A 14,452-nucleotide genomic window follows, 5' to 3' on the forward strand; every position below is an offset into this window, starting at 1 on the left:
TTCTTGCACAGCTTCTATTACTTGCACAGGACAACTTTCCAGACAACTGTGCCTTTACTTGGAAGTAAGTCCTATTGAACTTAGTGGGCACCTGCTTCTGAGTAAGGAGTAGCAAAATAATAATGTCATTGCAATTTTCTTGCGGGCAAGTATCCCAGCTTAATGTTTAGGACCTTTGAGGCAATTATATAACATTAACAAACAGAGCTTTCATATTAAGAATTCCCCAATAGATTGGTCTTAAGATCAAAGTCAATAATATACAGACTATTTGTCAAAAAACAAGGGAACCATTCTATGTAATATCTAGTCTATGGAGGAATATATTACAGAATATTAGCAGGCAAGCTCGTTCACATAAGAAAAACACAACAATAAGCCAACAATTTTTCTGTTCCCAAGTATAATCTCTTCCTCTTGTCAAAACAAAAAAAATTCCTTCCAGTAGCACCTTAAAGACCAACTAAGTCAGTTCTTGGTATGAGCTTTCGTGTGCATGCACACGAAAGCTCATACCAAGAACTGACTTAGTTGGTCTTTAAGGTGCTACTGGAAGGAATTTTTTTTGTTTTGACTATGGCAGACCAACACGGCTACCTATCTGTAACTCTTCCTCTTGATCATCAGATTCCTTGACTCCTGGACCATCTGACCACTTGAACTGCTGTTGTTCGATCCTAGGACTGGACCTGACACTGGATATAGACTCTGCCTACAGCAAGTGCACCTCTGACACTCTGTTGGTTGGCTGGTTTCCCACTCCCCTTAGCTTGCTCGTTGTTTCTTCAGCACGAAATTGTGACACATTACACTTTACCCAACCCGCAACAGCTCCTTCAAATCCCCAACACTGTTGCCAATCCTCATTCCCTACAATTTGCCAAAATGTCCCCCCACGTCATCCATAAGTTCTCCCTCCTCTACGTAGATTGCCGCAGGCCCAAGATCTCACGGCCACTTGTGGAGGAGAGGATGATGAAGGGCAGAAAGTATTGGATGGATTTGCAGCTAGCTGACTGACCGAACCCAAAGAACGCTCACTAATGGTTCCTCATCAACTTGGGGAAAATGGACCCGTTGTTGTTCAATGTCTTTATAAACGACTTGGATGAAGGCATTGAGGGGATGCTGATCAAATCTGCAGATGACACCAAGATGGGAGGGTTAGCCAAAGCCGTTGAAGACAGATGTCTCAACAGACATGCACAAGAATGCACACCTGCGCGCGCGCACACACACACACACACACACACACTGATTAAGGTGTGTTTTGAACTTTCCCACAAATAAGGTATTGGGAACTAGTAACCAACTTCAGCATTGTACTGATGATGATGATGATGATGATATTTGTATACCCCACCCTTCATCCAAAAGATCACAGGCTGGTTCACAGCATAAAAATACAAAATGAGAATACAAAATAAATGTTTACTTGTAGGTAAGTTCCACTGTGTTCAATGGAGTTTACTACCAGGTAAATATGCATAAATGATTTCAACTTAAAGATCTGAAATCATAACTTTGAACATGAACGAGGCTTTGTCAGCAGCCTGGATGCCACGTTCTAAACCAGCTGAAACTTTCAAAGGCTTTTCAAAAGTCACCCCATGTATAATTAGTAGGTTCACCAACCCCTGGGAACAGGAGACTAGAATTACGCACTGAAATACATTGTAACTGTTAGAAGGCCCCGGAGAAAGGTATACTGCATTTAAATATTATCCTACGATTCTGGAAAAGCAGAGAAGCTCAGTAACATCTACATAATGTGTCCCTTGTCTTCTTTCCTGAATGCACCCGTTGTCCAGCATAACTTTACTTCTCATAATTACATATAATTAAATAAAGTAAAATTAAGTGTGACTGGCCAGATAGAAGACTAGGGTAGTAGCAGGAAAATACATGGCCTCTGTATGTGCAAATGTGATATTCACTTCAGAGCGCAGGATAACATGTACATTTGAATGGTCGCACAGGAGCGTAGGAAGGGGGCACGGGTTGCCCCAGGTGCCATCATTGGGGGGGGGGGTGTGACAATTTATCAAGGAACAATTACTGCCCTACTAGAGTGGTTCATAATGAAACCTTTTTTTGAAAATGCCTGCTCCGAAGGTCTTATCTTACTACAGTAGGGATTATATAGCTATATGTGAAATTTCATGTGTATCAGTTAATATATTGACCCTCCTCCACAAAAATAGCTGTTTACTTGGCCGTTTTCCTATGTCGTGAAGGCTGAAATTTCAATTCAGTGGAGAGGGGTCGAGATACTAACTGATATGCATGAAATTTCAGATAGAGACTTTGAGAGTATGTTGTCCCTTACTCATGAAAAAGAACAGAAACTAAATCTCAAACACCTTATCCCCTTTTGACATGCCCCTGATAGCCATACATAGATAATCCAGGTCTCCATTAGTGGCTCTGATTTGCCTTTCCAGGGATGAGCAACGGCCAGTTGTGTTGCTGTCAATGAAAATAACATTTCCCCATAATTTTTGCACTGTATTGCAGGCCCACTGTGCATGGAAAGAGGAACCACAATTCCTACAGCCTTTTCAACACAATGGGGACATTGATGAATCACTGTATTTTAATATTCTGCTGGAACCCACCCAGAGTGGCTGGGGAAACCCAGTCAGATGGGTGGGGTATAAATAAAAATAATATTATTATTTTTTAAATTATTAAGACCACTACCTGAAGGAAGGCACAAGATAGTTATTTTTTTTGGGGGGGGGAGCAGGACCACATCCCCTCCCATTTGTTTTCAACAATTGCTTAAAAAAAAGGACAAGGGGAACACAGATTTGCCGAAAATGTGCATACATTTGCTAACATACATACATATATGCACATTTAGAAATAAATGCTATAATTTAAATAGTCAAGTACACATCTTGCATTTCTATCTGCTGTTTGGGTATTGTTTGATTAGCAGCTTCAAGACCTCTGCTCTCTTTTTGGTCCTAAGCTGGGACTGGAAAGGCCTTTAAACCGAAAACATCTTTAAAAAGAGGATTGTCCTCTGTACAGCAGGACCCCTGGCCTCTCTAAAACAGTTGCGTGTACAAATTTTATACTAAAATTTGCAGATGGTAGGGAAGAGGAGGTGATGTAATTCTGTTTCCTCACTCAGAATATACAAGGGTGGGGAATAGCTGAACAAGCTATGGGTTTTGCTGTGAGTCACATTTTACTGTGTCATGAGCCCTCTGATATATTTACCAGAAAACTCCTGGTATCTGCTACTGCTGGATGTTTAATGTGAAGTATTTGTTCTACTGATATGCCGACCTTAGAGCAAGCAGAAAAAAGAAATCATGAGATGGGTAGACACTGTCCACTGAAGACTGAACTCAGTCCCTTTTCTGGGGTAGTTCTTGCATAATGACATCAGAAAATGATAAAGGGTAATTACAAGCAACTCTCTCTCATGGAATGATATGTAATCTGATATCAAAGTGCAAAATAAATATTTGTCCATCTAACACTCAGGATAGATGTATGTCAGACCCTCCAAGTGAACCTATTTTTCAGGGACAGTCCTGGATTTACAGAAGCTGCCCCAGTTTCTGATTTGATCCTGGAACGTCCCTATTTTAACGGGAGAAATGTTGGAGGGTATGGAGTTATCTGACCCCTGCAGCCACCTGAAGGCAGTCCTGTATATGGTTTTTTTATATATATATAAAAAGTTTTTTTTAATGTTTTTACATATGTTGGAAGCTGCCCAAAGTGGCTGGGCTAAGTCAGTTAGATGCATGGGGTATAAATAGTAAAATGATTATTATGGAAATCCCTATTTTCACCAGAGAAATGTTGGAAGATATGGTAGGGCCTTTTGGCGGTTCCCTTGCTGCAAGAAGCAAAAGTTACAGGGAACCAGGTAGAGGGTCTTCTCGGGGGTGGCACCCACCCTGTGGAACTGCCTCCCATCAGATGTCAAGGAAATAAACAACTATCTGACTTTTAGAAGACATCTGAAGGCAACGATGTTTAGGTGAGTTTTTAATGTCTAATGTTTTATGATTTTTTAGGTGCTGTATGCCGCCCAGAGTGGCTGGGGAAAGCCAGCCAGATGGGCACGGTATAAATAAATTATTATTATTATTATTATTATTATTATTATTATTATGTGTTGAACTGGCCATGTCCTCCTTTATACTACCATCCAAAAACCCCACTTCCCTTAGCTTCATTCCCGTCAAGTTTTGGGCAACAGCCTGCGGTCATTTTAAGCTGGGCTTCCCAATGGTCGTCTTCCTCTGAGATAAGAGGCACTTGCTGACAATTTGGCGCAAAATGGAAAGAAGTCCCAGCAAAGGAAGGCTGGATATAAAAACTTCTGGAATATACAGAAATGGCGAAACTTACTGGAAAAATAAAAAATCAAGATAACCAACTTTTTATAAAAGAATGGAAATGGTTTATTTACAGATAAATTGCAAACTGATAAAACATTGGCAGGACTATTGTAACAACCTGCAGTTTCATTAAGAGCGTATATGTAAAGCAGATAATGAAACGAGCAAATTAAAGGAATTTGGATATGCAGAAGGTATTTAAAAAAACAAATTTAAGGAACTGCAGAAAGATGGGGAAGTCAAGCTTTGAAATGTTAGAATGATTGTAAAATGAATGAAATGTATAAATCTGGAAAGTGCATATATATAGAGAGAGAGACACACAATTTGATGCAAAAGACAACAGCCTTTTGGAGGAAAGGAAATTAATAATAATAGTAATAATAATATACAAGGAAGAATGAAGGCAGGGATACCCGCTATGACCGGGGATATTTTCCCCTTAGCTTGCTTTTGTCAACTCATTACCACACTAATGATAACTTATGTTGGAAATGTAAAGAGAAAGAAGGCACCTTTTTTCATATGTGATGGGCGTGTCCCAAGGTGAAAGACTTCTGCGAAAAGATTTATAATGAATTTTTAAAAATGTTGAAAAATACATTTATTAAGAAACCAGAAGCCTTTCTACTTGGAATAACAGACCGGAACTGCCCAAGAAGGATGTTAGACTGTTTTTGTATGCCACTACAGCAGCAAGACTTTCATTAGAAATTGGAAATTGCAAGAAATACTGACAATAGAAGAATGGCAGATGAAGATGGACTTTTCGGAGCTGGCTGACCTGACTGGAAGCATCCGCGACCAGAAAGAGGAGGAAACACAAGAAGACTGGAAGAAATTTAAAGAATATTTAGTGAGATTCTGTAATATAATTAGGAAATCCTAGAAGTAACAGATTAGGCTAAGGGATAGAAAAAGATGAATAATAAAGATTATCATGGATGACAATTGGAAGTAAGCTTAAGAAGTGTGTAATGAAAGAAGAAAGTGATGTTATAAATATGAAATTGGGAACTGCTAAATATGTAATAGGATGAAATCCAGATTGGAGGGTGTCAGGGAAGTCTTATACACCAGGGAATAAGAAGAAAAAATTCTTTTATTTTGTGTGTTTTATTGTTAAGTGTTTATGTTGTGTCAAATGTAATGTTTTTCTTTTGTGTTCTTGTCTGTGTTATAAGAGAAAACTAATAATTTTTTTGGGAAACAAAACTCTGAGGCGGGAGGGCGCCTCGAAACCGCCTTTTCCTCGCGCCTCACACAACCTGAGGTCGCCATTTCCTCCGCATCCTTCCCTCAGGAGAGCCGCCTTTTTTGCGCGGGCGAGGGGCACTTCGCCGCCCCCCTCCCCTCACCCCGCGTTGCCCAGCCATCTCCCTCCGTAAAAATCCCCTTTCCCCGCTCCCTCGGTTTCGTTTTCGGCGCCTGCGGCTCCTCCCGCTTCCCTCCCTCGGGAAAGCCAAGCCGCCAGGCGGGCCGAGCTGATTTCCCGCCTCTTTTTTTCCTCCCCGCCTCGAGGCCGGCGGGCCAAACGGCCGCAACGAAAGCGCCATCTACGGGCATGGGGCGCGCACTGCCGGCTCCCTTCGCCGCCGCCACCCCTCCTCCTCCTCCTCCTCCGTCGCGGCCGAGCGGGCAGAAGGGAGCCTGCCGTGGGTCGGCGGGGTTTGTGAGGGGGGGGGGGGATCCCTCCGAGCTGCTCTCGCTGAGGGAAAGTTTGTGGCCGCTGAGGGAGACATGAGCAGCGACCGGAGGGGGAGCAGCAGGAGCTGCCGGGGCGGCGAGGAGGAGAGGGAAGCGGCTCTCCAGAAGCTCATCGTCCGCTTGAAGAATGTCCAGGAAGGGAAGCAGATCGAGACCCTCGTCCAGATCCTGAGGGATCTCCTCGCCTTCGCCTCGTCGCCCAGCGGTAATCTCCGCCTTCGCGTTTCGGGGTTTTATTCTTGCTTGGCTTTCCGAGCTGTTAAGTAACGTGGCAATAACTTTTTCGCGCTCTCTCTCTCTCTACCCCCCCCCCGCATTTTCCTATTTCGCTTTTCTTTTTTATTTATTTTCTCTCCCTTTTCGATCTCGCTCAGGTCCTCCCTTGCTCGTCGGGAAGAGCGTCCACGTGCCTCTGTTGTTGGTGCTGGCCTCGTACATGAGGGTGGCGAGCGTGCAGCAGGTAAATGAAGAACAGCAGGTTTAAAACAAGAACGGAAAATGCTTGCATGGGTGAAAAAATGTGTGCATTTTTTAAAAAAAATCCCGCTGGCAGCACTGACATGATAAATTCAACGGTGTAGATCAGTTTTGATGGATGCAACACTGAATGGTTTCGCGTTATGTAAAATAGGCAGGGATTTGTGGTATGTAAAATGAGAAAGAGAAGAAGGGAAGCCGTTGGTTTAAAAGAATACAGTGGTACCTCGGGGTACATACGCTTCAGGTTACACACTCCGTTAACCCAGAAATAGTGCTTCAGGTTAAGAACTTTGCTTCAGGATAAGAACAGAAATCGGGCTCCAGCGGCAGCAGTGGTGCTTCAGGTTAAGAACAGTTTCAGGTTAAGAACGGACCTCCGGAACGAATTAAGTACTTAACCCGAGGTACCACTGTATTCTAAAATGTAAAATAGAAAAACTGAATAAAAATCCTACAAAATAAAAAATAAAGAACTGTTTGTTAGGTCGTAGAATTGAGCACTTGGAAGGGGACCCCCCCTCCCCAGGTCATCTTGTCCAAGGCAGGAAGAAACATGGTCTAACCCACTGAGCTATTGGCTCCTCTTTTTTTTTTTACTTCTCCCACCCCTGCTCCCACTTTTTAGCCCAGCGCATAGAGAATTGTGGAGTCGGAACCACAAGGGTTGTCTAGTGCAACCCCCTGAGATGCAGGAATCTTTTGCTCAAACCCAGAACCCTGAGATTAAGAGAGTCGTGATCTACTCACTGAGCTATCCCAGCCGATAAAAAACAATTCGGCTTTGTTTTCTCCAACCTAACTTTATTGCAGGGTGATGTCTACTGCAAAGTTTTATATGATATAGGGATATAGAAGGGGATGCCCAAACGGAAATCCTAGGTCCGAAGATGCTCTTTGCGGTGACTAGGGATGTCTCAACTCAATTTGTACCCATTTCTAAAGCAAATTTGGTTTAGTTCATATCTCTCTGAAAGGCTCATGTGTGAGTTACTTGAAAATGGGGAAGCAAGGAAAAACGTGCCATCCTGAAGAGAAACTATTAGGCTCATGACATATGCATTCATCCTTAAGGTGCCCTAAAACTTGATGTTTCCGCTGCTAGTGCATGAGGCTGTCTACCCTTTGAAAATGAGAGTACTGCAAAATAAATGACTTGAATGTTCAAGTTCAGCCATCATTCCAGTTCCGTAAATCCAATTGACCTTGTCTTGAAGCTCTTCCCCTGGGGCATTTCTACCTTTTGTAAACCACCCTTTGATCCTTGAATGAAGGGCAATATAGAAATTTAATAAATAAAAATTATTTAATAAATAAAAATCTGATGGCAGGCAATGGTTAACCCATGAAATTCTTGCCATTAGTTTATTTTCATGTCGGAAAAAATGTTAACTGTAAAATATGTGCTGCAGGTATAGACTTCAGCATGGTGGTCTTATATCACAACTGCTGTCTCATTTTGGTTAAGTTTAAAAGCAGCACAAGATGAAAGGAAATGAACCCATCTATTATATGTCTTAAGATTTGACCTGGATGTTCTAACAGGCTAGCCCACTTTAAAACAACAATGTGAAAAGTATTATTTAAAGGAGTTATTCAACTTTGCTTGATTTGCATGTATAATTTTAATTGAGATATGTAACTATAAGTATTTTCAAACAACGTTCTTAGAAAACATGAATACAAAATAGTTAGAGACTAAATGTCAAGAAATTTACATATCTGTTTCATCCGGCTGATATAAATGGTTTCTGCTTTAAGTGCACGACATATTGTATAATGAGCAGAGAATATCACACCTCAAGCAGTAATTTTAAATAAAGGAAACTGTTGGAATGCAAAGCATACATTTTAAAAAGGAAATTATGTGGGTGTGTTTAGTTATCATAATAATATGAGTGTTTTTCAGGCAGAAATGAACAAGAAGGCAGCTGGCAGCCTCTACGTCCTATCAAGTCTGGTTCTGCTTTTGGGGGAGGGTACCTGTGAAGATCTCTCCATGATTAAGTTATCACACACTCAAATTAAAGAAGAAGTGATTTCCCCCCCTGTTCTGTTCAGGATTTGATCCTTCTGCATAGTCAAAGAAATGGATGATTTGGACAAAGTTGATGATTATGGACTCTTTGCACTGCTGTAGCCTTTTTTCATCAGGGCAAATCAGCATGCTAGTTTATTATTGGCTTTATGACTGCAATACAAGCAGCGGCTTGTGCCGTAAAACCAAATGTGCATCCTACACAATGCATTTCTGGAAATAAGTGATTTGCTATGGTTTTATAAAATCTACCAAATCAAGTGGTTAAAGCTTTTCCTTCAAAGTGTGAGGGGAGAAGTTTTAAGGAATGTGGATGAGGAAATATTTGATCTCTGCACTCTTGGGGGGGGGGGGAGTAGAATACATTGGACACTGTATCCGTGATCCGTGCGGGATGCACTTTCGTAACCCAGAGCGTTGGCAATCTGCCTGAAATGGTAGATTCCATGATAATTCCTCCCATTTTGATTCTGCTGATTATTTGAAGTGGTTTTTAGTTATGTTGTCACTTGAGGAACAGGGCTGCCCTGAGGGCCCTTATAAATGAGCGCAAGGCATTTCTGGCAGCTCTTGTCTTTTCACTTTCATGCCACTCTCCAAAAGCGCTTGAAGCAACACTCCTAAGAGTGACTTTCCTCCTACTTGCTAGTAGTTCCATGTTGAAAGCTTGGGACTGTAGCTGGGTAGCAAAGCACCGGATGCTGCCGTCACTGCAAAGGATTGAATCAGGAGAGAAATAACAAGAAAAACTTGGGCCAATCTCATAATATTTTGCGCCTTGTTAACTTGTATGCTGCGTCCTATTAATTTGTTGGACTAGATGACCCTTGGGATCCCTTCCCACTCTAAAATTCTGTGATTCTAGGAAGTGAAAACCAATTTCAGATCCTCATGACAGTGTGTTTTATCTCTTGAAATTGACAGAAGGAGAAGTACCGTATTTTTTTGCTCCATAAGACACACTTTTTTCCTCCTAAAAAGTAAGGGGGAATGTGTGTGCATCTTATCGAGCGAATGGCGCTGCACAGAGAGAGAGAGCTGCGCAGCGCCCCTTCAGTGAAGCGGGAGGAGAAATGGAGCCCCTTCCATTCCTCCTCCCGCTTCACTGGAGAGGTACTGTGCAGAGATGGAGAGCTGCGCAGCGCCCCTTCAGCGAAGCGGGAGGAAAAATGGAAGGGGCTCCGTTCCTCCTCCCGCTTCGCTGGAGAGGTGCTGCGCAGAGATGGGGAGATTTTTTTTCTTATTTTCCTCCTCTAAAAACTAGGTACGTCTTCTAGAGCGAAAAATATGGTAATGTCCTTAGGTGATTTGCCTTTATACTATCTTAATGCCTTTAGGGTAAACTAGAGGTTTATATTTCAGACCTCAGTTTCTGAATTTGACTAAATAAGTAATACACTTAAAATGCAAATATGTACTTGTGTTGCGAATTGGTCACATGGCATGCATAAATTGGCAGGACGCCTCTGGAATCCTTTCAGATTACCACTTCGATGTTTATTCTGCAGAGATCTGACCTTTTAAGTGTGTATTATTCACACTTGAAAGTATATTCTATGTAGTATACCATTTAAATGGATATTCTTTGAACTGGAGTGATGTGGGCATTGCTTCCACATTGTCTGGACATGCAGTGCGTTGATAACACATTAATAGACTGCGTCCACAATGCCTATCTCACTATGTATGATGCATACATTATCAGTGAATTACCAAGCTGAAGTCTCTCTTATGGAAGCTTGAGTAGTGTTGGGAAATCCTTAAGCATGTGAATGAGGCTCCAAAGGTGTCTTGTGACAATAGCAGTAGCTGTCAACTTTTTTTGGACTGGCAGTTGGAATCAAATGCAGAATGAAAATACCCAAATTGCACCATAGGAGGAAGTTTATGTGTATGTATTTTTAAATAGCAATTGTGCATGTATATATGTGTGTGAGAGAGAGATTTTTGAAGCAAAAAATCAATTAAAAATCCCCTCAAACCACTACAAGTTAAAAACTTGTAAACTAGTACAGTGGTACCTCGGGTTACATACGCATCAGGTTACAGACTCCGCTAACCCAGAAATAGTACCTCAGCTTAAGAACTTTGCTTCAGGATGAGAACAGAAATCATGCTTCGGCGGCGCGGCGGCAGCAGGAGGCCCCATTAGCTAAAGTGGTGCTTCAGGTTAAGAACAGTTTCAGGTTAAGAACAGACCTACAGAACGATTTAAGTACTTAACCTGAGGTACCACTGTATCTCAATCTGAATAGTGTAATAGCATGTTTTGAAAGTTGGGCTAAATCTGCCATTGTAACAGTCTATCCTAAGAACTTTGTAGTTGTAAAGCCTTGTGATGGTGCAAAAAAGAGCTTGATGTGTGCTTTGAAAACTAGTTGTGTTTTTTGCTTTTAAGGTGGGATGGTCGCTTCTTTGCAAACTTATCGAAGTTTGCCCAGACACGCTTCATAACTTAGCAGCTCCTCAAGGTGTTGGGAAGGATTGGGAAGTGCTTGGTGTTCACCAGTAAGTACATTAATGTTTAAAAAATAGTGTAATGTGTACAATTCAGTGTTTCCACAAAATGGAAATACATAGAAATTACTGTTATTACTGGAGAAATGTAATATTCTTCTCTAAACCTTTGTTAACTATTTCAGTTTCTGGGCAAAATCAAGCAAGCCTTACTTTTATCACAGTTTTGGGGCAAGAGTTGTGGGGGTTGTTGTTTTTTTGACCTAATAATTTCCCATTTGAGATTGTGGGGCTGTTCGCTAGGTTTGGAAAGAAACTAAATATGGAAAGAAATTTCTAGAGTGGTGTGCCATTTTAGCTTTTCTAATGTATAAATGGATTGTTGTGTTTGGTTTGGTTTTATTATTTTGTGGCAGGGTGACTTTAGTGTAAATGTTTACTGTTATGTTTAAAAGCTGTTTATCACCTAGTGCATTTGTATTGTTTTAAAATATGTGTTTTGACAGAGTTCCCTGCAAGAATATTGATAACTTACACTAAAAACAAGTGAATAATAAATTGTCACTAACTGTTGGCAGAAGATTTGCTTCTTCTCCTTTGACTTAATAACCAAATGTATGAATCGTTCTAAGAAGAGAAGAAAGAACAGTTGTAAATATAATAAGTTGGTGTTTAATTTTGCATGTTGTTACTGTGGACCAGAATATAATATCTGATGTCAGGAATACCTGATTGTCTCAGCCTCACTATGTGAAAAACAGGTTTAGACATCTGTGTTTTTTAATTTTCCACTGCCACCAATTCTTTCAGAATGTTAACAAAACCTGCTGGTAGCTAGTGTATTAAGCTTAGATGTGAAGTGGATGCCAGCACTAGACAAAGGACGATATTTTACCTAAGATTGTTTTATTGAGTGGAAACTATGTAGTACATAAGGAAGCAGCATTACAGTATTTACATTAAGGTCTTAAAAGTGCTTGACAAGAGTTTCTGTAGCCTCAAGACAATGTTGCTGACCCCAGCCTTTTAGTGGCTTTTACCTCAGGCCAAATTCCATTAACTTCCACCCGAGCCAATTACTCCCACAACCCAGTCCAGCTGCTGAAGACAGCCTGCCTCCTAAATCTGCTTGTACAGCGGTACCTCTAGTGGCGGACTTAATCCATTTTGGGGTGCCGTTTGCACCCCGAAAAGTCTGCAACTAGAGCGCCTCTTCTGCACATGTGTGCGGCACGATCCAGTGGTTCTGCGCATGCGCATAGCGCGCAGATCGCTCATGTGAGCATGCTGCGTTTGCAAGCTGAAAGTCCATAACAAGAGTGGAATGCAACTTGAGGTACCAGTGTGCTGGCTGCTTGGAGAGGTTAGGCCACTTGTGTAATCTCAGAAGAACTTCTCAGCCCAACTCAATCACCAGGTCCCTTCCAATCTTGACCACACAAGTATTAACAACACACAAAGTATTAATATCCAGGCCTTAGCTATTCTCCTCAGCTTTTCCCTCTGGTCCTTTGCTCATTCCTTCCTTTTTTATTACAATTTTATTTATGATTTTCAATTTTATACATTTCAATAATTTTATAATCATTTTAACATTTCAAAACTTGACTTCCCCCTCTTTCTGCAGTTCCTTAAATTTATTTTTAATATTTTCTGCATATCCAAATTAACTTAGTTTACTCATTTGTTCATCTACTTTAATATATACTTTTATAAAACTGCAGGTTATTACAATAATCCTGCCAATGTTCTTATCTGTTTACAATTTATTTGTAGATATTCAATAAACCATTTCCATTCTTTTATAAAAAGTTGGTTATATTGATTTCTTACTCTTCCGGTAAGTTTCGCCATTTCTGCATATTCCATAAATTTTTGAATTCATTCTTCCTTTTCTGGGACTTCTTTTTTCCATATCTGGGCAAGTAATATTCTTGCTGCTGTAGTAGCGTACATAAATAAATTTCTATACAGTTTGGGCAGTTCTGTCCCTATAATCCCAAAAGGAAATTGCTCACTCCTTCCTCATCAGCTCCTTTCTCTTCCACCTCCTCAACTGCTTTTCCTTAACTGACAGTTGACTTTCCTGTGACATATAACTCCCACCTGACTGGACCTTCAGCCAATCAGATTCTGCTCTTAACCACACCAGCCAGACTAAGAAGGTAAAGGACCCCTGCATAGTTAGGTCCAGTCAAAGGTGACTGTGGCGTTCTTCAGGCCCGAGGGAGCCTAAATTAAGCTGATTCAGGACCTACTTAATAAAATCTGAGATTGTCTCCCTCTCACCTCTGTTAGAACCAGTCACCAAAAACTGCTGCTACACAAGGCTGTGGCATCGTAACACAAGGGGTTCTGCCCAGATGGAACCACTGTTCAGATTATATTCCCCTCCAGTTTACATCATTTTCCTTCCAACAAGACATTGTACTGCTTATAGGATCTGTGCATAAGCTTCAAAGAAGCAAATGGGTGGGGTATTATTATTATTATTATTATTATTATTATTAAGTTTCTTGCAGAGGAAATTGATTACAAATGCGTGAGGTTGTTGTCATTTAGTCGTGTCCGACTCTTCGTGACCCCATGGACCAGAGCACGCCAGGCACTCCTGTCTTTCACTGCCTCCCGCAGTTTGGTCAAACTCATGTTCGTAGTTTCGAGAACATTGTCCAACCATCTTGTCCTCTGTCGTCCCCTTCTTCTTGTGCCCTCCATCTTTCCCAACATCAGGGTCTTTTCCAGGGAGTTCTCTTCTCATGAGGTGGCCAAAGTATTGGAGCCTCAGCTTCACGATCTATCCTTCCAGTGAGGTAGGGTAGAGCTAATTTGGGAAACAACGTCTATAGCACAAAAGGGGCCTAGGTGGAAGGTTTGGAGAAGATAGGCTTTTTCTCATTACATTCTTAGTTTTACCTAAGTGTCTCTAGCTTTTAATGAGTTTTTAGGGTGGTAATAAGTCCATCTCTCTTTCTTATGAGCTGAGTAAAAAATCACGGAAATGTGATATTAATGCTTATTTTGGCTATTGTGTATATTTGTATATTAGTATCAAGCAGATGACCTGGATATGCTAAAGGAAATCTTAAAAATGTACACACAACAGCAGTGCTGTAAGATGATTAAAACTTTCAGAAAAATATCTGCCCCTTTTTAGAGAACAGAAACTTCTGTAACTGATGAATTTTTCATGAAAGCTTTTCCCGTAATGAATGTGTTAGTCTTTAAGATGCCACAGGACTCTTGGATGTTTCTGTTGTAGAACTAGGCTAAATCTGCCCAGGCAGCCTACCTTTTCCCTTGGGTCTGATGACTAATGTTGTGGTAAATAGTAACCATTTTCAACAAGGAAAAAAAGTAAAGTTACTTTCTGAATATTTCAACATCTGTTTTGTCACAGAGA

General features: G+C 41.0%; 1 protein-coding gene across 2 annotated transcripts in view; it reads left to right on the forward strand.

The window, feature by feature from the left end:
• The first annotated feature begins 5,639 nt into the window (after window positions 1-5,639).
• The window catches only part of LRRK2 (leucine rich repeat kinase 2), an 81,272-nt gene continuing 72,459 nt past the window's right edge, over window positions 5,640-14,452 (forward strand). Inside the window, exons 1-3 of one of the 2 annotated variants that reach the window (XM_083701234.1) lie at window positions 5,640-6,282; window positions 6,452-6,537; window positions 10,991-11,100. In XM_083701234.1, coding sequence (XP_083557360.1) covers window positions 6,111-6,282; window positions 6,452-6,537; window positions 10,991-11,100 — 368 coding nt within the window. In that variant the 5' untranslated portion in view covers window positions 5,640-6,110. The remainder of the gene's footprint in view (window positions 6,283-6,451; window positions 6,538-10,990; window positions 11,101-14,452) is intronic. The other variant, XM_083701235.1, reaches the window with a different exon arrangement.

The sequence above is a fragment of the Podarcis gaigeae genome (assembly GCF_964106915.1).
Source record: "Podarcis gaigeae genome assembly, chromosome: 10".
Classification (NCBI taxonomy): Eukaryota; Metazoa; Chordata; class Lepidosauria; order Squamata; family Lacertidae; genus Podarcis; species Podarcis gaigeae.